The 24585-nt window shown below is 41.6% G+C and overlaps 1 protein-coding gene across 2 annotated transcripts in view; it reads right to left on the minus strand.

Moving 5' to 3' along the window:
• LOC101395501 (CD302 antigen) overlaps positions 1-16455 on the minus strand; it is a 122595-nt gene extending 106140 nt beyond the window's left edge. For both annotated transcript variants that reach the window (XM_087435277.1, XM_087435275.1), the window contains exons 1-4: positions 16321-16455; positions 10568-10939; positions 5852-6022; positions 2599-2763 (exon numbers count right to left, since the gene is read on the minus strand). In XM_087435277.1, coding sequence (XP_087291403.1) covers positions 2599-2763; positions 5852-6022; positions 10568-10939; positions 16321-16414 — 802 coding nt within the window. In that variant the 5' untranslated portion in view covers positions 16415-16455. The remainder of the gene's footprint in view (positions 1-2598; positions 2764-5851; positions 6023-10567; positions 10940-16320) is intronic.
• Positions 16456-24585: the final 8130 nt, after the last annotated feature.

The raw sequence follows: 24585 nt of genomic DNA on the forward strand, positions 1-24585 counted from the left end.
GGATTTATCTGAATTAGTCAATAGGTGCTTGTTTAATATATAGAAATAATGCCTCAAGTTTTGTGCAAAAGGAAAAAACAACCCATGAGACCCATCTCTGCCTGCAAAGAAGTTGATAGTCTTATAAAAGGTGAATGCAGGTACATGCCTGATAACTTGTTTTCAAGTCAGACTGATTGTGTTCAAATTTTGGCTCTGCTAATTACTCGTGGGTGACCTTGGACAAGTTACAGTTCCTCTCTGAGCCTCACATTCCTCATCTGCAAAATGAGCATCATCATCATCATCATAATACCTGCTTCATATGATTAAATAAAATAATGTATGAAAAGCATTGAGTAACTCTGTCTGAACATCATCATCATATATCATGATTATTTTTTTCATTCATTGAACAAATCATCTGAGACTCAGTAACTTGCGTTTCTTGATTTTTAAAAATAATATGAAAACTTTCTATTTATAAACTTTACAGTAAAAGATGTGCGGTACTCTGATGGGAAAAGTTACAGAACTTTACTGAGTACATAAAAAAAAGTCCTAGATAGTAGAAAAGTATACCAGTTTCATAGATGAGAAGACTTAATAATGTAGTGACAGCAGTGCTTCCCTAAATAATCTATAATTCAATGCTATTCCAAAGTCCCAACGTGGTTTTTCATTGAGACTAACAAGGTGAATCTTTAAATTTCTATGAAAGAATAAATGCTCAAAAAAATAGCCAAGACAATTCAAGAAAAAAACTGAATAAGGGAGGATTTGCTCACCTAGAAACAAGATTTACTATGTAAGGCTGGAGTAATTAAAACTGTGGAATAGACACAGAGACAGAAAAATAGACCAAAGGAATGAGATGGAGAACCTAGAAACAACACATATATAATAGGGGAGTTTATATTTATTAGAGGTGGCTTAAAAAATCAGAGGGGAAATGTGAAATAAATAGTGCTTGGTCAACTGACCATCCATGTGGAGGAAGACAGTTTCCCACCTCTATAAATTACATTACAGTTGGATTAAAGATGTAAATATGAATAGCAAAATTATAAACTTTTAGAAGAAAACATGAGAGGATATCTCTATCATATTAGGGCTAAGGAAGGATTTGCTAATAATATAAATAAGCATAAAACATTAAGGAAAGGATTGACAAGTTTGACCAAATTAAAATTAACATTTTTTTTGTGATAAGAAGCCACAAAAATAAAGTGAAAAGAAAAAAGACTAGGAAAAGATATTTGAATCCTCCAACAAAAGATTAGCATCCAGAATATATAAAGAACTATAACAAATCAATAAGAAAAAAGCAAACAACTCAGTAGGAAATGGGCAAAGGATATGAACTGGCAAATTACCAGGAGAAAACCTGTACCAAATTACAAGGATGCAAAACCACATTAATTATCATGGAAATGTAAAACAAAAATGAAATATCATTTCACATCATCATATTGGCCAATTAATATGTCTGATAATACCAAGTGCTAGCAGAGGTGTAAACTAATACAGCCACTTTGGAAAGCAATTTTTGATTAGAGGTGAAGAGATGTGCACCCTATGTCTCAGCAATTCCTACTCTAGAGAAACTCTCATACACATCTGCCAGAAGAGGCACCTACAAGGATACTCCTTGCAGAGGTGTTTGCAATAGCAAAAGCTGAAAACGTCCTGTTTTCTACAGGTGAACGGATAAACTGGTTTATTCATACAGTGTAACACTATACAGCAGGAGTTAACAATGGATAAACTTACACATGGGTAAATAAGAGAGTATTTGTATCATTTTAAAGCATAGAACATAGTATAATGAAAACATATATAGTATTTAAACACATATACATTGTAAAACACTCAAGGGCTGGTTATTTTGACTCTAACTCTATTAACACTTTATTTCTTTAAAGGGAGAGAAGCAGGAAAGGAGGGAGAGGGGAGTGGAAGGGGAAGGAAGGGAACGAATCCATGTAAGGCAATATGACAAAATGTTAGTATATATTTAGTTAGGGTGGTGGTTACATAGGTCTCTTTTAGGTTATTTTCTATTCTTATCTATATGATTCGAGTTTTCATAATCAAAAGTTAAAAAAATACCACCACCCCACAAACAAAATAAAACAAAATCCCATCCATTCCATGTGTCCATGTCATTAAATCCACATTAGGATTTCTTAAAACTCTCCTAGCTCCTGAGGACTGGACTCATTTACTCCAACCTGAGGACATTTTACTGAGGCCATCCAGTGCGACTCAGCCAACTTCTTTACCTTCCTGAGTTCTCTACCTTTCAATGTTCAAAGAGTTGAATGTTCACCTTTTTTCAAATCCTTTCACTTAGGTTTAGTGTAGCCCATCAATCTTGCCATCCCACCCATTTTCTGAGCATTAACCTCTCTTTAGTCTCCATCACGAGATGTATTTTTAATGGATGGAACAGGACTATATTCTGTACTTTTTTGCTTACAGGCTTTAGTGTTGAAGTTTAAATCCCAAGAGAAGATACAAAACAATATACCTAGATATGAAAATAGAAGACAGCATCATTGCAATTTCAGCAATTTGCTCTACCACATGCAAATTAAACCTTTAATTTAAACCTACCTTTAAGATAAGTTAATTCAGCAGCATTGCTGATGCTCAGTAAGTCAGCTCCTTGATTGTGACATGAAACATACGCTTCTTTCCAAGAAAGAGCTGCTTGAGTATTAAATTGGTAGCAACTTCCAGTCTGCTCATTCTTCTCCCAGTTATCTTCACAGCCATTTTCTGGTGATAAAAAGATACATTAGCCGTCATAAAGTAGGACATAATCTTTTCTATTACTTAGAACGCTTACAAATACTGCAATTCAATGTGCATACTCTTAGAATATGCTAAAATTGAGGCTGCCATTTGCTCAACTAGACCATATTTTGATTCTTTGGTTACACAAAGATATTGAAGTCATAGGACATCAAATGACTCAGGCTGGTTACAGCTTCCATTCTCCTTCTGTCTTCCACTCTCTCTTTACCCCCTGTCAACTACAATGCCATGTTTTATCCCATGTCTGCCCTCTGCCTAAAGGTAGGAGTCTTCAACTGTGCTCACATTGTCAAAGCCCTGAACTGATGGAAAACAAGCTGACCTGCAGATGGTGGCAGACTGCGGAGGGGTTTGCCCATGGTCTGCAGTAAACCCTCTGTATGCGTGTGTGTGTGCAGACATGCTGCTTAAATGCCGAAGATTTAGAGCCCAAGTGACTACCTTATTTGGGAAACTAAGTCCAAGTTTCTCCTTAATATCTTAAAAGATGATATATAATTTATATTATATAATTAACATTATATAGGTAGATATATGTGTGCAGATGTATATAAACATATATGTACATTGTATAATGTACATATCATTTTCTTTAACAAATATCTAAAAAGCATGTATAATTTCAGACAAAGAAACTTCAAGCTGTTTCCTGGACAAGATATACAGGTCTTGATACAACTGGTTCAAAAACATACTCAGAGCCTCCCACGTGCTCCCTACAAGAGGAGAAACCCAATGTAGGCTATGTCAAGTGTGTCCCAAGCTCCACGTGGGGGGTTTTGCAAAGGGCCTCCCATAACCAGTCACAGATCACATGTTAGACTCATGGACCTTCAAGCTGAAATGGCCCTTAGAGATTGTCTTGTCTAATGCCCTCATTTCACAGATGGGAACAAAGATCTAGCAGTGTTTGTGGCAGAGCTATAATCGGAGCACTGGTCTCTACGTCTGGTCTTGTTGATCTTCTGAATGGCATATGCTCCTGCTTCAGCCACTTCTGAATGGCCTATAGAGTAAAAGAGGTTGTTGTGACATGTGGTGAAAACAAAATAGGTGGATTTGCACCGAAAGTTGCCTAAAGGTTCTGTATTACCACTGAGGCCCGATGCTTGTAAATCTAGAAGCTTCCAGTGGGATGGCAGTGTTTGCTATAAAATACAATCTCCAGGGTTTAGCAGTTCTCACATTTGAGAAACTCACACTCTCCCTTCTTCCATAAAAATAGCTCTGGGAGGCATATGAATGCATTAATAATCCACCCCCCCACCACCACCCAAAGGAGGCTAAAGGCACTGAGACACGTGCCAGTCAAGGAAGCAAGGTAGAATGGGATAAATACGCTGGGGAATGAGGGTCAAGAATCCTGGGATCTCCACCAGGCTCCACAGGAATGTGGTCTGACCCTGACAACCCACTTCATCAGTCTGGGCCTGCTGCCCCTCACCTGAGAAATGAGGGTTTGCACTTGATAACTTCTAAGCTCCCTTTCACATCTAAAATTTCTGATCCGCACTATAGTGAGATTTAAATGAAATTGGTGCCTGGTTGACCAAACTCTGCTTGTTATCAATTACAGCAGAAGCAAATATTGGCTTTTTATCTTTCAGTTGGTTCTAGTGATTGGAAAATCTGGGCCTTTACCTAGATAAGTAATTCTCAAAGTCTGGTTCCCAGACCAGCATCATCAGTATCACCTGAGAACTGATCAAACTTGAAATCTTTGGGCCCCACCCCAAATCTGGCAAATTATCATTTCTGGAGGCGGGCCCCAGAAATCTGTGTTCTGACAAACTCTCCAAGTGATTCTGTTGTACCCTGAAGTTTGAGAACCGTTGGCTTAGTATAACCTCTTCAAGTTGCTTGGAATTCTGCATTTTGAAGCTCAGCTTCCCTTAAGGAGGGATCAGCATTACTAATGCCACCAGGTTGGCTACTGAATGAGGCAGGATAGTGTAGTTGTTTGGGGCAAGGACTTCAGAGCCAGATTTCCTGGGTTTGAATCCTAGCTCTGATATTTACTAGCTGTGTGACCTTAGGTAAGTAATTTAACTCCCCTGTACCTCTCTCTGCTCATCTGTAAAACGGGATAAATAATGGTACCTACCTTACAGGGTTGTGTGAGGACTGAATGAGTTAATATATGTTGAGTGCTTAGAACAGTACCTGACGCCTGGCAGGGCCCTATAAGTATTAACTATTACTACTTAGGTCTGGAAATTTTCCCTTTCTCTTTACTATAGGTTCTTCCAACCCGCTGCCCATTAAAAAATACTTCTTGAGCACCTATCACACGTCAGGTACTGTGATCCCCTGTAACTCTGACCTGATTGGTGAGAAAATATGTCTCAGTTATATACCAGATAATGATGCAACTGCTACTTTGGTCTCTCTCTTTCTAAAGAACAGTGAATTCTTTAGCATTTCAAATAAGAAGCAATTAGAAAAAATGCTCTGACCAACGGTACATGAACAGCAGAGGGAACAATGTCACCAATTTTGAGAGGGCCAGGGATATCTTTCTCTTTTGTCCACCACTCTTTGCTTCAGGCCATAAACTTACTTAAGTCTCCACCATCCTAAATGTGTTTCTTCAACCTCTCTCCCCCTCAACCCACCACATTCACACTCTCTTTTTCTTTTCCATAAAACTTAAAAGGCTTACTCTCCTCCTGTTTGCGCTTCAGTCCGCTATAACCCAGCTTCTATGACCACTAGTCTTGAAATTGCTCTATTAAAGGTGAGCAGCAATTTCCTAACTGCTCACGCCTTTTCTGCTTCCTCTCCCTGAGGTATCTGTGCCACAGAACACGCCCTCATCCTTAGTCTTCCATGACACCACCCTGTCTTGTTGCTCCTCCTAGCCTACTTCTGAAAGCAGGTTCATGGCTACACATGACTTCTTCCTCTTTCTTCAAATGTATACTCCTTATCTAGGATAATATTTGTTGCAGTCGTTTTTGAGTCATCTTGGACTCTTCCCTCTCCCTTTTGCCTCATAGAAATGGTATCCTTTTCTTTCCATATATAATGTCTACTAGCCCATACATACCTGGTTTTAAGCAGATGCCCCACTTTTGGTCATACTCATAGTTTAAGGTGGTTGCACACCATGGCCCACCATGATTTTCATCAAGAACGCACTCATGATGCCAGGTCCCATTAACTAAGAATGGAAATTCACATGGTCTCCCATAGGAGTTCCCATCTCTGGTATATATCTCTGTAGGTTGGGGAGGAAGTAAAGAAAAATTAAAAACTGGATATTAAGGTTCAGTTAACTAATTTCTAAAACTGCTTTTTTTTTGGCGGGGGGGGCACTGCTCCACCGTGGTGCTCTGCATGTACTTTCTGTGAGAGAAAACTGCCTCAGCCGTGGACAGGTTATAGGTGCACATGGCCAACAGCCCCACATTATGAGAATATAGTATCTGCATAGGCTGCACAGTGTGGAAATTCAGAGCACGGAGGCTGACTGCTCAGTTCTGGAGTTGAATGCTGGCTCCCCTAACAACCAACTGTGTGGCTGTGGGAAAGCTCTCCAACCTCTATTAGCCTCAGTTTCTGCATTTGCAAATTAGAAATAATAGTTTCTAGCTCCTAGGTTTGTTCATGAGGATTCAATGAGATAATCTCTGTAAAGCTTCATTTATTGTGGTGTGAGGAACAGCTGAAAGATGATCCTGGCTTGATCAAGTAAGGATCAACTGACCACTGTGGTTGGCAGAGTACTTTACCAGAAGGGGTGCCCTGAGATTAAACTTACATTCTATTTTCTTTTTTTTAGTAAGATTGGGGCCGAAAAATACCTTGGAATCATTAAGAGCAGGAGTGGACTTTGGAACCAACTGTGGAGTTAGAGAGGTGGACACGTAGCCCCGTTGTTCAGAGACTGATGGCAGGATTGTGGCTGTGGGTTTTGAGGAAATGGTAGGAAGAGCTGCTGGCTCTCTGGGTGAATTCTTGGAGAGGGGCGAGACATGGTAATTCAGGTTATAAAAGAAGAACCAGCTTCAACTTGGAAGTCATGGGACCAGCTTGTGGCCAGCAAGGTAGCAGAGCTAGCTTTTCATTTTAATAATTTTCCCTGGTACCCGAAGAAGAACTGAAAAATTATTCCAACCTCAAATATGCCTGGAAACGCTAGAGGAAGTGCTCAAAACTTATGCTGATAACAGTTCTCTTGGAAAAGTGTTTTTATGGAACAGCTAACCCTGTAACTATTTCAGTCACCTTTTTCCATATCCTTAATTTGTTTAAAACCATGGTCATTACCAGATCAAAAAATGGCTATTAGGTAGAGCATAGTAATCAGATGTTATCACCCTTTACCAGGCTATTAGGGTTCCTCAAAATGTCTCATAAATTTGCTTAAAAGTGTGCTTAAGATAGTATTTGATTCCACATCCTTTATTATTCTCAAATGTTCACTTAACTGTGAAACTTAATGTAATAGTTTATAATGTATTAAGCAGCAGTACAGCAAAAGGTAAGAATAATCTAGATGCTTTTACTTGCAAACAATCTTTTAAGGAACACTGGTTTTGTTTTCCACTGACATATAAATGGTTTTGAATAGGGTACTTCTGTTAAAGAGTAATTTGTCCTTATATTTTATAAGGAGCCTGTTTATTATCTATACCAAAATTCCCAATAGCTCATGACCAATCTCTGTTTCCATATTACAACACTTCACAGGAAACTCCCTGAGCACAATGACTATTACTTGTAGAACAAACAATTTTTTTCTAAAACCTTATGTTTCTGTAATACAAAGTGCTTTCACATACATTTCTTTCACTTGCTTTTTACCATAAACCCCTGAGATCATTGGGGAAGGATTATACTTTGTGAAATCTTCATTTTTGCAGAGTAGTTAAGTGAAACATTCAGTCACTCAGCTGTGACAGCAATGAGAACTGGCTTTCTGATTAGAGCCCTTGATATATAAGGACAACTTGTGACATCACTGGGTGCCTTCTCGGGTTTCAAGTTATGTTTCATAGCTCAAAGCTGGGCTTCAGTTAAAAAGCTCTCCTTTACAATAAGCTTTGAAGAATGATAAGCATATAACAAACACCACAACAGCAGCAGCTAAATTATGCTAACTATTCATTAAGAGTTTTATTCTCATACATTCTTCGCTGCTGCTGGACCTCTGCTGGACCATAGAGAAACAGGCTTTCCCGAGAAGAATCTTTTTTGAATGTGCGAATTTATGGTGATAGCAGCCCTAAAACAACAGCTTATTCTGCAATAGGCACAAATTTGTTAGATGAGGTGCTTACATGCAAAATTAACATTAATTCCTTTGGTAACGTGAGACAAAATAGCTTCAAATAAAGAGGTTGGCAGGCTTCTAAGATAGTTCTACAGCCACCCGTTCACTAAAAGTCCATTTCCTCTGCATGATTCACCAAACATTCAAAATTTGAAGAGTGCTAGTGAGGTCAAGATATCCTAATGATATAAATGCATATCTGGATGCCAGTCAAAAGCCATTTATTCATAAAATTTATACAACTAAAGTTTTCTCTGAGATGAACGTGACTCACACAGGATGGGGGTTGGGGAAAGAGGCAAACCCAGGACATAATGACAAATAAATGTTCTTATATCAGAAGTAAAAAAATGTATATAGCAAAAGCCAAGGGAAAAATAAAGAAGCTATATCTGGGGAACGCAGTCCTGGTTTTGAGTCCTGGCTTTGCTGTAATAAGCTGGGTAACCCTGGGCTTCACCTTGTTGGGACTTAGGTATCTTATCTTTCTTATCTCTATACAACCGGACAAGAAGGGGCGGCAGGGACCAATATGGGGAGTCTGAGAGAGCAGTCCTAGAGAAAGTGCCCAACTTAAGACAGCAGTCTTCAACCTAAGAACAGGAAAGGTCTACATAAACTTAAAAGGGTAAAATTGCCAGGACTTAATATTTGATTAAATTTGAATGGTGGGAGAGGAAAGTAGGACAACTCTAGGGTGACTTGCAGATTTCTGACATAGATGACCTGGATGGTACCAGTCCCCTGGAGAGGAATGGAGAAGAAGAGGCAGGTTTGGCCCTGGCCTCTGTGCAAATTAAAACTTGAGGTATGTATTGAGGAGTCAGAACTACATGTGCCTTTTCTTAGAAATTTCTAAATGTCTTATCTGTCAATTTAGTGTTCCAAAAATAGTATTCGGTAAGGTCAAGACACACTTTATCCCTGTTGGCTCTTGCTGGTGGCACTGTTGCGCTCTCTCTGCGGTGGTGCCCTAGGTGGGTTCTTAACCTTCTTTGTGCCACTGATCACTTTGGCAGCTGTGTGAAGCACACGGGCCCCGTTCTCAGAAGAATGTTATAAATGTATAAAATAAAACACATAGGATTACAAAGAAAACCAATTAAAATAAAATGAAGGCATTCTGAGGACTGAGGAAATTTACAATTACAATATGTCCCTCAAAAGAATTAGGCGCAGGAGACAGAAAGAGCCCTGCCAAGAAAACTATCCTTTCTGATCCTTGAATACAATGAAATACAATGAAACAAGTCAAATCCAGTGCAAAAGGCATTTTATTTGGTATATTTTCTCTTGGCTGCCAGGTAAGAGAAAGGCTCTTTTAGCACAAAATTTGAGCTTGCCATTAAGTGGTATCCAGAAAGCAATTGCTTTTTCAGGTCAGGAGAAAGCTGGCTAGGAGAAACAGACTTGTTCAACTACTCAAGGGTTGTGGATTGAAGAAAAGGAAAACCCCATCTCTAATTCTCTATTTCCCCATAACGGTAGAACCTGACATCTCAGAAGCAGCTGCATCTTCACTAGGAAATAGAAAAAGGTTCCCCCAGGAGAAAAATGTGTGCAGATAACGGGAAGGATGGGAGGCCAAATTTAGCTTAAAATGAGCTTTAAGAGAAGAGGAAAGATCTCTGTAAAGCTATGTAAATTTACAAAGAAAAGCAAAGGTGAGATAATAGTTAAGACTTAGATAAGATAATTAAATATATATATATATCAACATTTGATGTAATTTAGATGAAGATAATGAAAAAAGATTTGCTTGGGTGATAGCTAATTACATTTAGCGGTTTAAAAAATAAGTCTATTCATTCTTTTTAAACCTGGAAATTCGTTGTAACCCAGTTTCTAGACTCAAAACAAAGTTAATGATCAGCTCTCCCAAAGGCAATATTCATATACTTATTTTTGGAAGCAACTGAGAAAAAGTCCACTCTTAAAATGCCGAATCAGAAACACAAACATCAGAGTGCGATAGCCACACCAAAAACAAAAATAAATAAACTCACATGAGCTTCTTCAAATTTTTCCATTAAATCAAAATCTGAAGACAAGGAAAAGTACATTTCCTTTTTTTCTTTTTCTTTCTTCTTTTTTTAACTTACAGGTTCGACTTTACTAAATCATTTGACTTTTATCCTGTATGAAGGATTTCCTGTTTCTCTAAAGTTTCCTTTCCTGTAGAGTTGAGAATGTTATCATAGGAAGTACATATGCTCAGGCATCAGAGAGATTTCAAATCCCAGGGTGCCACAGAAATGCTGTGTGACCTCTGACAAGGTGCATAACCTCTCCTAGTCTTACCTGTAAAAGGAGGCAAATAGCACTGACCTCACAGAGGTAACTCAAAGTTACTGCAGTGTCTGGACCTGAATGCTAGCTCACTGCTCTTACCAGAGTACAACTTTATTTGTGGTCAGCTGTGCATGTTCAATGCCACATTTACCAAACACAACAGTAAATGAGTCAAAGTTGCTCTCCAATACTCACCATGGTAAGGCTGGTCACAGAGGCTTTCCTCTGAGCCTCCTTTCTTCCAGATATCAGATGAGTTTGTACTTGCTATGGCGTGTCCACTCTTCAGAGCCAATTTGTACTGGGCAGCTCCATACAGAGAGTGGTGCTCACATTTCCACCACAGCATGGCACTGGAGTCACAGCTGAACATTCTCAAGGAATCCGTAGGTTTGGTAATATTTAGGCCAAGGCACTTCTGGGATTGCAAATGAAAGAGCCGGTGTTGGGACACCCACTTCCATAACATGTCCCTGTTTTTGTCACAGTCCTTTGCTACTACCCAGTCATTCAGTGGCTTGATGCACTTGCCTGTGTTTTCACTGACGATGGTGAATGGATCATTACCTGAGTCAAGACAGACAGTCAAAGAAGACATTTCAGGATTCTGAATCATGTGGTCAATGTGCCTTGGACCTGCTTGCTGAGGAGAGTCTGAGTACCAAGCTGTATAAACTGTAATGTACTATGCAAGGTCGGAGGACAGTGGTGGCCAGAGAAGCAGCACAGTGTTGGGTAAGAGCATGGGCTCCAGAGCCAGTCTGCCCGGGTTCACAGTCTGCCTCTGCTACTTGTTAGCCAGGTGATCAGGCAAGTTATTTAACCACTGTGCCTCAGTTCCTCCTTTGTAAAATAGGACTTCACATGGTAGACGTGAAGATAAAGTGGGCTCATACTCGTAAAGCACTTAGAATAGTATGTATATTGTTATTGTATGAAATATTTTCCCCCCTTATTTAACGAGATGAAGAAGCTCCTTAATTTTCATCTTCCTTGGACAGGTGGTCCGCGGTCAACAGAAAATATTCCGAGCCTATTCAGGACCACAATTCTGTCTTGCTTACGCTTCAGCCACTACGGCAGGGTAAACTATTACATGACGTTGATGTGTCTCAGAGGAGATGGGGAGACTTCTGAGAGGGCACAAGGAGAATAATGGGGTAAATGGATGAGAGGAAATGGAGGTCTGGGTTCTGAGGATAGGGGAGACCTGTGGCCAGCTCCATTGTAGCACCTCCAGGAAGGTGACAGGAAGCCCCTGGGGAGGGGCTGGGGGTACTGACTGTGTGGATCACCTAGGGAGGCCAAACCTGAGCCACAGGACTCAAGACCCACTAGGTTTGGACAAGAGAAACTCAGAAGCAACCAGTGTGAGCTGAAGGCTAAGGGGAAGGTCCTCCCTGACTGTTCCCCGGGCAGTTTTGCACGAGCTGGGGAAGACTTCAGGAACGACAGGACTGGAAGTTCTGTTAACCTGGTGGAATGGGACCTCAGAATAAAATTTAATCTGGTTTTACAAAAGTAAAGTAATGCACTGTTTCTTGCACACCTGAGTTTGTGCAGCAAGATTCACATCTGTTACAACAAACTACAATTTAACCATTTGGTCAGTACTTTTACAAAGAAAAAATTTTTGAAGTTATTAGCACAGAACTTCATGTTGATGAGACTAAAGCTGAAATATTTTAGACAAACTTACTTAAATAATCATTGTCCATGAACCAAGGGTTCAGCAGAAGGGCCTGTTAAATTTTAGTTCCCAAAAGTCACTTTTATTTTGACGCCAGCTTCACAATCACTGATTTTACCAGCACTAAACACCTTTTCTAATAATAATTCACAGGCTTTCAGGGTTAAAAATTTTCATACCAAGGACTTGAGGGGAAATTCCTCATACCAAGGCCTTGAGGGGAAATTTCATCATGTAAATAATAACTATAAAATAAAGTCCAATTCTAGTTTGAACTGTGGACAGAAGTTTTTGTTTTAAATAGCAGCAGCAACAACAAGGGAAACAATAAGAACAACAACTAAATCCTTTAAAACTTTAAGTTATTTCTGCTTTCAAATCTGTACTTTGAAATACTGCATAGAGTTGCAACTAGGTATGTCTGCTATAGCAGCTTCCATCCCTCACTCTTTCTTCTTTAACATCACTCTGCTATTCTCTACTTTATGGACACAGTTTGGGGGGAGAGTTAACAAAAAAGGAAAACATACTTATCACTCACATTTTCTCTAATGTCTTTCTCCCACATATCTAATAGTCACTCAGGCCCATGCTGTACCTCTTTTCCAAACTATTCTCTCTCACCTCTCCAAAATAAATCTTGTGTTCCAAAGTATCAGGAATTACTGCAGGAAAAAAAAAGAAGTCTGCTCCTGCAGGAGAATGGGCGGCTGCCACCCTTGCTGGAACCTTTCCCTCTCCTGCTCTGTAGTCTCACTGCTCTCTTTCTTGAGCACTCTGCTCTGTGCTCCTTGACCCCAAACAGGTTAAAGGGACAAGCAGCAGTTTTGCCTACCCTTGCAATTTGGGGTTCTAGATTTTTCAAGTTGCCTTTGCAGAATCCAGTGGAGTAGCTACAGCTCTTAGTATAGTGGAAAGAGCAGTGGAAAAAGGAGTTAGAGGTCCTAGACTGAAGACCTACCTCTGCTACCAGATAGCTGGGAATCATTGGGGAAGTCACTTAATCGCCCCAGGGTCTTCATATCTTCAAATGTAAGATGAAAGCATCGGAGTATAAGATATCTAAGCCACTTCCAGTACTAACATCCTATGCTTCCACAAGATAACAATTTTCCTAGCTTTGCAGGTTTTTGTAGTCTCTGCTAAGTTTGTTGCATATTGTTCTTGAACAGATGTCCACAGCTTTATTATGTCATGCTACTGCTAGTAGCATTTTAGGTCACTCTAATCCCATTTGTATTGGGTATGTGCATGTAGGTGACAGTGCTGCTTTATAAATACTCGTTGGAGGAGAAAAAATTTTTTACCCTTTTCCGTTTACTATACGTTTTACCTCTGGACCAACAAGCTTGTAGGAACTCTGAAAGTCTATAAAAGAGGTGTGGAGGAACATGGAGTAGCTATGTTAAAGGGCATTTGCCAAACTTCTTACTTAATTGCAACATCTATGACTGTAGATACTTGCCTCATTCTAAATGTGTATTTTAACCAAGTATGTAATATCATTGTTTGATATTTATAGTGGTCACTTAGCACAGACATTAATTATTGATATGACTTAAGGAAACTTGTTATTAGTCTTCATATGTAATGTATGTGTAAGCACTCATGCATAATACATAAGCTAGGGAGAGTCTTGCTGTTTCGTGATGTTTCCCAATATCCTTCCCTACCCTTAGCAGGAGCTGTTCAGTCTGCCTCAGTCTTGTGACTTGGGCTGGTAGGTTGAAGAGTGGGAAGAAGGACTGAGAAAGTGTAAAAATAATTCCTTATTTAGAAAATCTGTTAAATAAGGGTACATAAAATATTTCAGAAACATACTACACTTTGAAAAGGTAATTATAGAGAAATCTGTAAAACAGATTCTTTACTTATTCCTTATATTGTATCCTGTTCACTTTACAACCTTAGACTGGTCCTAAATGGAATTTTAATGTCTACCTCCACACACAATATTGGGACAAGTCTGAAAAGGAGAGGTTGATGAAAAGCCTCATCAGCCATGGTACTACTTTTTATATGGTTCATTTTACATAAACCTTCTAGTGGTGTTTGAGAGGAAGTGGATAAGTAGCATTATCATAAACTGACAGTGAATGTTGAGCATTTACACATCAATCAGAGGAAAACTATCTCTTGTTGTCTGATCATTAGTTAACTCCCGTCTTGTTCTAAACCAGAGAGCTTTGCACTTTCCAAAGAGAAGCTGGACGTCAACATTTTATAACCACAGACAAATGGAGAGGGAGATGGCTTGGGAAGGCAAAAAAGATGAAGACCGCAGCATTTTTAGTTTCAGGGGAACTTCCACAGCCCATACTGATAAGCACTTTGTGAAGTCGCTGCCATGTGTGCGGAGTGTACAGGTGAAACAGGTGCAACTTCTGAAGGAATCAGAAGTCTGGGTTTGCCAGTTCACAGACAGGCCCTGAAGTGACAGTGGGTCCATGGCAGTCTATGAGGAGTTGGAAAGCCATGGAGTTCAGACTGGGTGGTGTGGGCTGGTGAAAACCTCAGGAGTCCCTGAAGATCTGGTTTACCTCAAGCTGTTAGCTGTCCAAGGAGGGAAAAAACGAAAATAAGCAATGGGTATTTCCCCAAGGACACAGAGGTACTTCTCCAGCATCTGAGCAACCGAGACCACCTGCACAAGCCTAGCCGCATACATGTGACAAAGTGCACGCCATTACCAGCATTGTGAAGCTGACACAGTGCCAAACAAGCTACCCAAATGGCTGGGGTTCCAAAATACCAGTGCTTCCCTTAATAGGGCCACAAGTCTTTTATGAGGGTGTGTGTAAGCCAACCAGAGCAGCTGCTAAGGGTGAGGAAGGCTGTAGGAAAACAAATACCCGAGAGGGCCTAGTGCAGGCAGAATGGAGTTATAAGCCGGTGCTCTTTGCTTTGGGTTGATGAGAAAGGCCAGGAATTGTAGACATTGCAAAAATTAAGGAAATCTTGAGTTCTGTGGGGGAGACAAAACAGATAAGACTAAAACAGATGTAGATGGAAACCAAGAGTTTGGCGATTGAAAGGTTAGTTTGTTTTGACTGTAGTTAGTTGCTGCAGTGAAATTTTTCTCCCTGGATTGTGGTGCAGGCAGAATAGAATTTTCACAGCAATAAAGGACTTTTGGTAGTTTCCAATACGGAGGGTCAAAGAAGAATGGAGAAGTGTGAATCAGAGCAGGGTCCACCCTTCAAGTAGCTAGGGTGATGTCACTCACACTCTGGGAAACCTCTTCCCACCACTGTCTGAAGGAAGTCTAAATCAGAAAGTAAAGTTACTGGCAAGCAAGGCAAATAAGAGCCCCAAGCAATCTTTAGTTTTTCAGAAACTTCCTTGACCATCTTTTACTTCCTCATAGAGACAAGAGAACAGAAGTGAGGGTGGGGACGGCCCTCTGATTCCCCTCTACGCAGACCGACTATGAAACAAAGTCCTCAGCACACCTCTTGTCAAGGCAAAAAGAGAAAGTAAAAGCAAACTCTGGATCCTACCAAGGGGGATGGTGGGGCTGGCATTTCGCCCATCAGCTAAAGGCGTCTGTTCTTGGTTCTGCTTCCGCAGTGAGAGGCAGGAAGTCTCCGGGCAAGCGACCTGTGCTCCACCGTGGGACTGTCGGCTTCGCGGGAGCTATTTGGACCTGATAAGCCAGTTAGAAGAAAGGGTCGCTGCTCGAGGCACTGGGGGAGGGCATCATAACAGAGTCAAGATCCTGGTCACTTTAGGAGACATGGTTTAACCTGACTCCTTTTTTGACGTGCACCGTGGGCGCACTGAACTCCAAGAATCATTGCTTATCCTTGGCGATGTGGGTGAAAAACTCCACTTGACACTGAGTGGCCAAGGTGACCAAGGGATGAAGGAGGGGCGAGACGGGCAGGATGGGGCATAGGAGGTGCTGAGGAGCCCTACAATCCAGGGAAGCAAGATTTTAGAGGAAAAAGACCAGGAAGGGGCGGGGGATCCTTTCAGAAAAGACTCTGCGCCGTCCCTACCATGAACTCTTTGTCCTCAGCGCCAGAAAGGCCCTGCCCTCTCACGCCCCACTCTGCCCTCCTCCCGGCCCCCGAGGGCAATGGAGCGCCCTGGCGCCAGACCTCCCCTTCGGCTCACTTCTCTGGCTCCAGACCCCCGAGGAAAGCAGAGGTGACATGACCTCGGAGCGCAGCCCTAACCTGAACCGAGGAGAGTCAGCAGAGGTGGGAGCGTCGAGGGCCCTAGCTGGCCGGCTAGTGGACGCGCCCGCGGTTACCTGCGCCGCCAAAGGGCTCCACCAGTCCGCAGCACCAGAGGAGTAGCACGAGGAGCCCCGCCGCGCGGCGAGGGGTCGCCCAGCGCGTCCTCATCCTGAGCCAGCCCAAGCGGTCCCACCGGCTCCTCGGGCGCACACGGCACCCACCCCTCCTGGCGCGCCCAACGTGCCCCGCCTGCACCTTTGCCCTGGCCTCCCGGGGCGCCCCGGCCCCGCCCCCGCCGCCCTCGGCCAATCAGAGCACCATGTCTTCGGGCGGGGACGGGTCGGGGAAGGGAGAGGGAGAGGAGGCGGGAAGATGACACGCCAGATGCTCTGCGCACCTGCGACGCGCGGGACCCTCGAGGAGGCGGGAGGTGCGCGTGGAGCGAGAGGGCAGAGCGCCGCGAAAACCACCCGGCTTGGGGGTCCTGGCCGCCGCCTCTCCATCAGTAAAGTTGAGGAGACGCGGCACTGGCTGAAACCTGGCACCGTCCTGGTGGGTGCGTTCGGTCAGTTGAAGATCTTGTTCTCTGCTTAACGCCCCGCAGTCAGGCATGACTTCTTCAATGCACAGCTGAGCTGGAGAGGCACCCACATCCTCTCGTATCCCACAGGGGTAAATGTGCACCTGTGGTATTGCGGCTGCAGTCAAGCCAAAGAATTCAGTAGTCCTTGGCAACGTCTTGCGTATTTTGATAGTGCAAACAAAGATGAGGTAACGGCACCCTGCAGTACCACCCGCAATTGTTAAAGAATTAAAAGCAAGAGCTGTTCGAGTGACCCTATAATATTTCCAAGGATGATTTAGGCTTTATACCCGCTTGACTTTTGCAAGTAAGCTCTTTTCTTAATAATTAATAACAGCAACAACAATAATAATAACAATCCAGTAGAAATGTGGAAGTCTATGCCCCAAATTGGCAATTGTGAGAGCAGACTTTATCCTCTCCCTGTGGGAACTGCTATCATTATAGATAGGGTGACCTAAGTTGCTTGGATATGAATGTCCTATATTTTTAAACCCCATATTTACTGAGCACATGGTGAGTACCTGGGCTGGCCTCCATCCCTGCCCCCCAAGAGTGAATTCCTCCACAAGGAGGTGAATATCTAGGTTGCCTTACTTGATTCCAACTGCCAAGTCTTCACTGATTCCCAAATCTACCTTGGCTCTGTACTCTCCCCAGGCTCTAGCCTCTCAGTTCAGTGGATATGTTGAGCACTTGCCATCACAGGAACTGGACACCTCTCAGAATAAGATAAAAAGACAACATCCTCACCCTCTCAAACTTACTGAGTATTGGGGTAGACTGAGGCACGCACAGCAAACTCAGGGCAGGATGAATGGAGACTCAGACAAAGCTTCAAAGGCAACATCTCAATTTGGTCTTGAAGAATGGGTCATGGGTAGCAATTTGACCAGGCTGGAATTTGACAGCTGGTGGGAGAAAAATAGTGACAAAACGGAGGCAGGAAAATGCAAAGCAGGGTCAGAAGACAGTTGAGAGTCCAGTGTGGCCACCCTGCAGTGTGCATGTGTGTGTGTGTGTTGAAAGTAGTTGTGGTGGGGGCCTAAGAGGAAATGACAGCATAAAGGTGGGTTGTAGGTATTTTGTGAAGCGTCTTGAATATGATATTAAAGACTTGGACTTAATTCTCTAGGGAATGGGCAGTGGAAAGTTCTGAGTAAGACAATCTGCTACTGCATCTGTGGTTACCTGCCTTTCTGACCCTGCTCAGCTTGGAGCTCCTTGAGGGCAGTGGTCTTATCTTCTTCAACATCACGTCCCTAACCCTGAGCACCAGGCCTGTCCCAGAGTAAGCTCCCAATAAATATTAGTTTACTTAAGTAATGAATTCCTAGAACCACCGCCTTAGCCTAGGGCGTTATGAGTTCCTGCTTCCATTGTATTGCAGTAGTTTCTCAATTGACCTCACTGCGAACAGTTGTTATGCTGTTTGGAACATGTCCCCTTTCTTCTACTCAAATTCTTTCAGCGCTACTTGCTTATAGCAGGGTTTCCTAACTGGGAGTTCAGGGAGATTGTGAAATTGTGTGAAATTGTATGCAGCTTTATGAATGCACTTTTTTTGAGGAGGAGGAGGGGTCCAAGGCTTTCCTAAGAGTCTCAAAGAAGCCCATGATACAAAAAGAAAACTCCATCTGGGATAAAGCAATCCCCTCTATGATCTGACCTTTATCTTTAATTGCCTTCTTATGTCATTCCTTGGTTCAAGCAACCTGTCTGAATCTGTCTTGCCTGTTCATATCTCTGCCCATATAGTCATATTTTCCCCTATCCAGAATGTCTCTTTTCCCCTCCCTTGTCTTAGTTCCACCCTTCCAGATAAGGCTCTGCTCAAATCTCATGTTTTATATAAAATGTTTCTAACAAGGGCCCTAACCCTTGGAGATTCCAAACGTCTGGGTAATGTACATTCTGCTCACATGGCATTAACATGTGCTACCTCCTGCTGCTCTTTTTTCTGTAGGTACATGTGCACTGATTCTCCACCTAGGTTATAGAACCTCAATAAATATTTATTATCCATGGTGACAGTAGAAAGCAGTGTATCCTTCAAGTCTCACCTTAAATGTCACTTCTTCAAGGAAATCTTTCTTGACTCTGCCAGTCTAGTGAGCTTCCTCTGTGATGGGTTCTCAATGCATCCCACACTTTGTCTTGATGGCACTTAGCACAGCTGGATTAAATAATTATGTGCTTGCTCATTTGTTGAATGTCTGTCTCCCTCTCCAGGCAGCATAACCCATGAAGGCGGTGACTGTGTCTGCTTTAGTCACTTCCACGTTCCCAGTACCTGGCCCATGATTTGCTGGATAAGTGAATGAATAAATACATGGCAAATGCCTCAAAAAGGATGAATGAATAAATAAATACATGGTAAATGCCTCATAATTTGCTGGATGAATGGTAAATACCTGGTGCAGGCAACAGGAGGTCTAGGCATTTTAAAGAAGGAGAAATCATCTTGGGGGGGTGGGAGGGAGGGTCTTCAGACACTGGGCTGAATGTCTTTGGATGAGTAATATTCAGTAGATAGAGGCCGTGGGGATGACACTCCGAGCTGAGGCAACAACGTGAGCAAAATAACAGACATCTGCCACCCACTGGGTGCCAGGCCATTGTGCTGAGCATTTCCCGTGTGTTCTCTCATCTAATAATCATCCTATGAAGTTACTACTATTATCCTCATTTTACAAATGTCAAAACTGAGACAACACAGACAAAACCAATAACTCAGCCAAGGTCAATAGCCATAAGTGAAGATACCAGGATGGAAATCTCAATATAGAACTTGCATGAGTGTGTGAGGGTGTTAGTATTATTTTATTCCCAATTACAATTAGAGAGAGAGAATATGAGCTTTTAGGACCTCTAAAGTCATGTTTTTAATTATAAAATATATCATACCAAAAAAAGAGTAACTATGTTTGTGAGCCTCCTCCTGATCATATCTGTCTTACTCCCACACAGAGGTAACCATTACCCTGAATTGGTTATCATTCCTTTCCTTACAGTTTTCCCATATATGATTCATTCCTTGAACAGTCTATATAACTTTGTATGTTTTTGAGTTTTATGTAAATAGAATCATTTTGAGGTGTTTTTTTGCCACATATCTTTTTTGCTCAAAATTATGCCTGTGACATTCATTTGTATTGGTGTGTGTAGCTATAGTTCATTCATTTTTGTGTGGTATTCCATTATAATAATAAAGCACACTTGATCCATTCTCTTGTTGGTGGACATTTGGTTGGGTTCCAGCTGGGTAGTTTGCTGTCCTTAGCAATGCATCTTTGAACATTTTTGTACACCAGGTCTCCTGGTGCACATTGCTGAATTTTCCTGAGGATGTGTTCTTAGAAGTGGAACTCCTGGAGCATAGGTATGTTCAGCATCAACATTATTAGACATTGCTAATGTGCTTTCCAACTTGCACTCCTGGTGGTGTGTACAAGTGTTCACACTCCTAACATCTTCATCAACACTTGGCATTTTAAAATTTTTGGTGGGGAGTAAAATGGTATCTCATTGTGGTTTAAAGTTGCATTTCCCAGTGTTCATATATAAATAAAAAAATAATAAAGTTGCATTTCCCTGAATACTAATGAGATTGAACGTATTTTCCTATGTTTATTGGCTATTTGTATTTCCTTTTCCAATTCCTGTACAGGTTATTTGCCTGTTTTCTCTTAGATTCTTCCCTGCCCTTTCCTGCTTTGAATCCCAAAGGGCTACTCTGCATTTCTTAAGACTTCCTCACTCACTGTCTTCTGGTTAGCTTCAGCCAATGGGAGTTCCTGGCAGGAGATGGAAGTTTGGGAGAGGAAGAACCCAAGGTGTTTCTCTCCTCTCTGCTTTGGGAGCCTGTCAAGTGGTGGCTGTGTCTCTTCTGTTGTTCTAGCTCCTGCCTGGAAGCTCTACCCTTTGTGGCCCAATATCTACCATGCATCTCCTGCTGTGCTTCCTGCTCCTTTTAGGTGGTTCCTTCTCCAAGGTTCTAGCTCCCACTGGGTAGCCCTGGCTCCTATTCAAATAACACTAGTCCTTCTCTGTCCCTCAGGCCCCATGGATAGTGGTAGCCCTTGTAGCTGTTACTTTCTGGATAGCCTCATTAGCATTTATTTTTAGTTTTTCCAACATCTCTGTCACTAGTTATTTCCCTATATTAAATTTCTTCTATTGAACTACCTAGCATGGGTTTTGTTCTCCTTGCTGGACCTTGATGATACTGATTCAACATATGAAAGAACTGTACCTGAGACAGCATCCTAAATTGAGTAAGATGTGAACAAGAAAGACTACAAATGGAGCATATTCAGCTGCATGAGGAGCTGTGGCATAAAGGGAGCCAGTGCAGGATGCATTGAAACTGCAAGTTATGATGATGCCCACAGATGGTCCCAGGGGTGGTAAGGAGGCCCAGGCAAGGGCAAGAATAAATTTTAAACAATTCCCACTATGCCATGATAGTAAAGGTCTGCATTTATTCCTGGTCATAACTAAATTCATGAGAATTATAACTAGTTCTTGCCCTTTGGACTAGACCCCAAAGGGCAAATGTAAGGTTGTAATTATCCACTTAAAAAACAAAAAACAAAATTAAACAACTCATCTTGTGAAAACAACTGAACTTCCTCCAAGACTTTAAACTGTAGAATTCTCAGATGAGGAAATGTTCTACTAGGATGTCTACAGAGCATTGACACAAGAGGCTGCACAAGGAACCATTGTGGTTGACTTATTCACTTATTCAGCTTAACCTCATGCACAGACACCAAGGAACTGTGGGCTTACAGAGCTCTTAGAGATCTGGGAATCCATTCTCTGCCCTCTCACTTTATAGATGAGGCCACTGAGGCTCAGAGGGTTCAGTGATCATTGTGGATATGAGAAGCATTAGAGAGGTGAGATGTGGACCCCTGAGCTTCATGGGAGGAATCCAAAAACATCAATGAGAGCACCTTAGGGCTAGTTACCTGCTTCCGATAGGAGGCAGAGATGAAATTTGGGCATGAGGCGATGATGCAATGGTGGATCACAGATCCAGAGGATGCTGGTGTTGGTAAAAGCTGGTAAGAGTGTGTTGCAAAGATCAGTAATGTGTTTCAGGTAGGAGTGCAATATCTCAAGGATGATGGGAATTCTCTAGGGAACGTAGGTGCATACTTTGGAGAATAAGGAAGCAATTTTTGTGGTACAGATGATTTTCTATATGTGGGAAATGTGATAAAGGGGTAAGTTTTGACTTGGCAGAGACGGACATTCACTATGTTTCAGCTAGACAGGGGTGATCTGTTTGCTTTTTACTTGTGTAATTGGAGGCTCTTTCCTCAGATTAACTAAATTCATTGCCCAAATCTGCTCCAAGAAAACAATAGTTTAAATGATAAATAACCAAAGCCCAGCAGTCCTTGTTCCTCAGGGAAACTGATAAGGTTTACACTTTATTTATTTACTTATTTTGCTGAGGAAGATTCACCCTGAGCTAACATCTGTTGCCAATCTTCCTCTTTTTGTATGTGAGCCGCTGCAGTAGCATGGCTACTTACAGATGAGTGGTGTAGGTCCATACCCGGGAACTGAACCCAGGCCACCAAAGCGGAGCATGCTGAATTTAACCACTAGGGCACTGGGGCTGGCCCAGGTTTACACTTTAGAACAATTATTTTCCCCACTTTAGCAGGAGATAGAGAAAGTCAGGTTTTCCAGCTTTGGAAATGAGTGTGATGGGACCCTCTATCAAAGCTGATTTATAAGCCAGGAACAATGTTCAGGGCCACTTAACCTGTGAGTTAAGGGTAAGGTTAAGAATGCTGGCTTATGGATTTTTAGAAACATTTGTGAAGTGTAATACTGGTAATGCTACCAAGAAATTTTATTACTGAGAAGTATGAAACTATAAAATATCACTGTATTTACCAATTTTACCATTTATTCACCTTTTGTCAACTCACTAGTATCTTCATGAAGCAGATGATCCAAACCTTTTCCTCCTTAGGACCCAGTATCATCTGCCCATGGAAAGGAACATGCCTCTTCCTTTCCTGATAGGCTTGAGACCACCTGGTGTGAGTTCACCATGTCTCTGTTTTTCTCTCTGTAAACATCTTTTTCTCAACCTTGCAGAAAAAATCAGCCCCCCTTTTCTTAGCATAACTTCTTCTGTGCTCCCAACCATATTCCTCCCCTTGCTAGATTTTTCATTTCTCCCTCTCCAGGAATCAGAGGGAGAGACTCCGAGCCTGTTTTAAAATTTTTATTTTTGGGGTCTGGCCGGGTGGCATAGTGGTTAAGTTCTTATGCTCTGCTTCAGCCGTCTGGGGTTCGCGGGTTCAGATCCCTGGCATAGACCCACACACCGCTCATCAAACCATGATGTGGTGGCATCCCACATGCAAAAAATAGAGGAAGATTGGCACAGATGTTAGCTCAGGTACAATCTTCCTCACAAAAAAAAAAAAATTATTTTTAACTTTTTACCATAGAATGTAAAAACTGTACCCAAAGTAGAGAGAACAGTGTAATGAACTTGCTGTTCCCATCACCCTCCCTCAGCAGTAATCAACTCATGAGCAGTCTCGCTTCATCTCTACTCCGACCCGCTCTCCACTCCTCACAGATTATTTTGAAGCAAATCTCAGACATCAAATATTTTATCTGTAAATATGTCAGTATGCATCTCTGAAAGATAAGATTTCATAAAAGGCATAACCACAAGACATTATCTCACTTAAAAACAATGACAATAATTCCTTAATACTATTAAATATCCAGTGTTCACGTTTCCCCAATTATCTTATAGATGTTTTTTGTTTTGTTTTTATAGTGTTTTGAATCAGAATCCAAATAAGGTTTTTACATTGACGCTGGTTGATATGTCTCTTAAGTATATTTTAATCTCTAGGTACCATCTTTCCATTCTTTTTTCCCTTATAATTGTGTGAGAAAAAGCCAGCTTATTTGTAGAATTTCTCACAGTCTGGATTTTGATTATTGCATCACTGTTGTGTTGCTTAACATGTTCCATTATCCCTCATATTTCCTATAAATTAGTGGATGCTTCTTTGAAGAGAAACTTTTCCTTATTAACTATTTGGTTACCTAGAGCTACAGATCATATAGGAAAGGCAGGAAAATGCTTGGTTCTTTCCCTTTATATATCAGTTTTGAAAATAAGGAGGTGGTTCCCTAGCATCTTCCTAAGGTGACCAATGAAATTTTTGTTTTTTCATTATCATTTAAACATATTTGATGTGTTTCAATCCGTTGCAGTTATTGTATTTATTGATGCTCCACTGCTCCATTTTGGGCTGGGGAGACAAGGGCATAGGAGTCTTTCACAGTTTCCTCATGATCTGGAATGACAAGATGTTTTGGCCTCAACCTGTGTGTTTCTTGTCCCAGACCTGGAATCAGCCATTTCTCTAAAGATCTTTGCCTCCTTTTAGTAGGAAATGGTATTTAGAGACCATGACTGGGTACTAGGAGTACTCATTCCTGATGAGTGGTCCTTATTTCCATCATGGTTTTGAAATCAGACATGGGTTTAAGTCCTCATCTCACCACTTGCTTGCTGTGTCCTTAGGCAAGATACTTAATTTGAACCTCAGTTTCCTCATTTGAAAAAAGAATAGAGAACAACATATAGTTCATAGGATTTTCGCAAGCCTTAAATTGTCTAGCAATTGCAAGTCTGAATTTCAGTGGTAGAAGTGGTAGTGGAAATAAGAGAAAAAAGAGGGACTTTTCAGAAACA

The sequence above is a fragment of the Ceratotherium simum genome, chromosome 9 (genome assembly GCF_057802395.1).
Source record: "Ceratotherium simum simum isolate JZ-2026a chromosome 9, ASM5780239v1, whole genome shotgun sequence".
NCBI classification, from domain to species: Eukaryota; Metazoa; Chordata; class Mammalia; order Perissodactyla; family Rhinocerotidae; genus Ceratotherium; species Ceratotherium simum.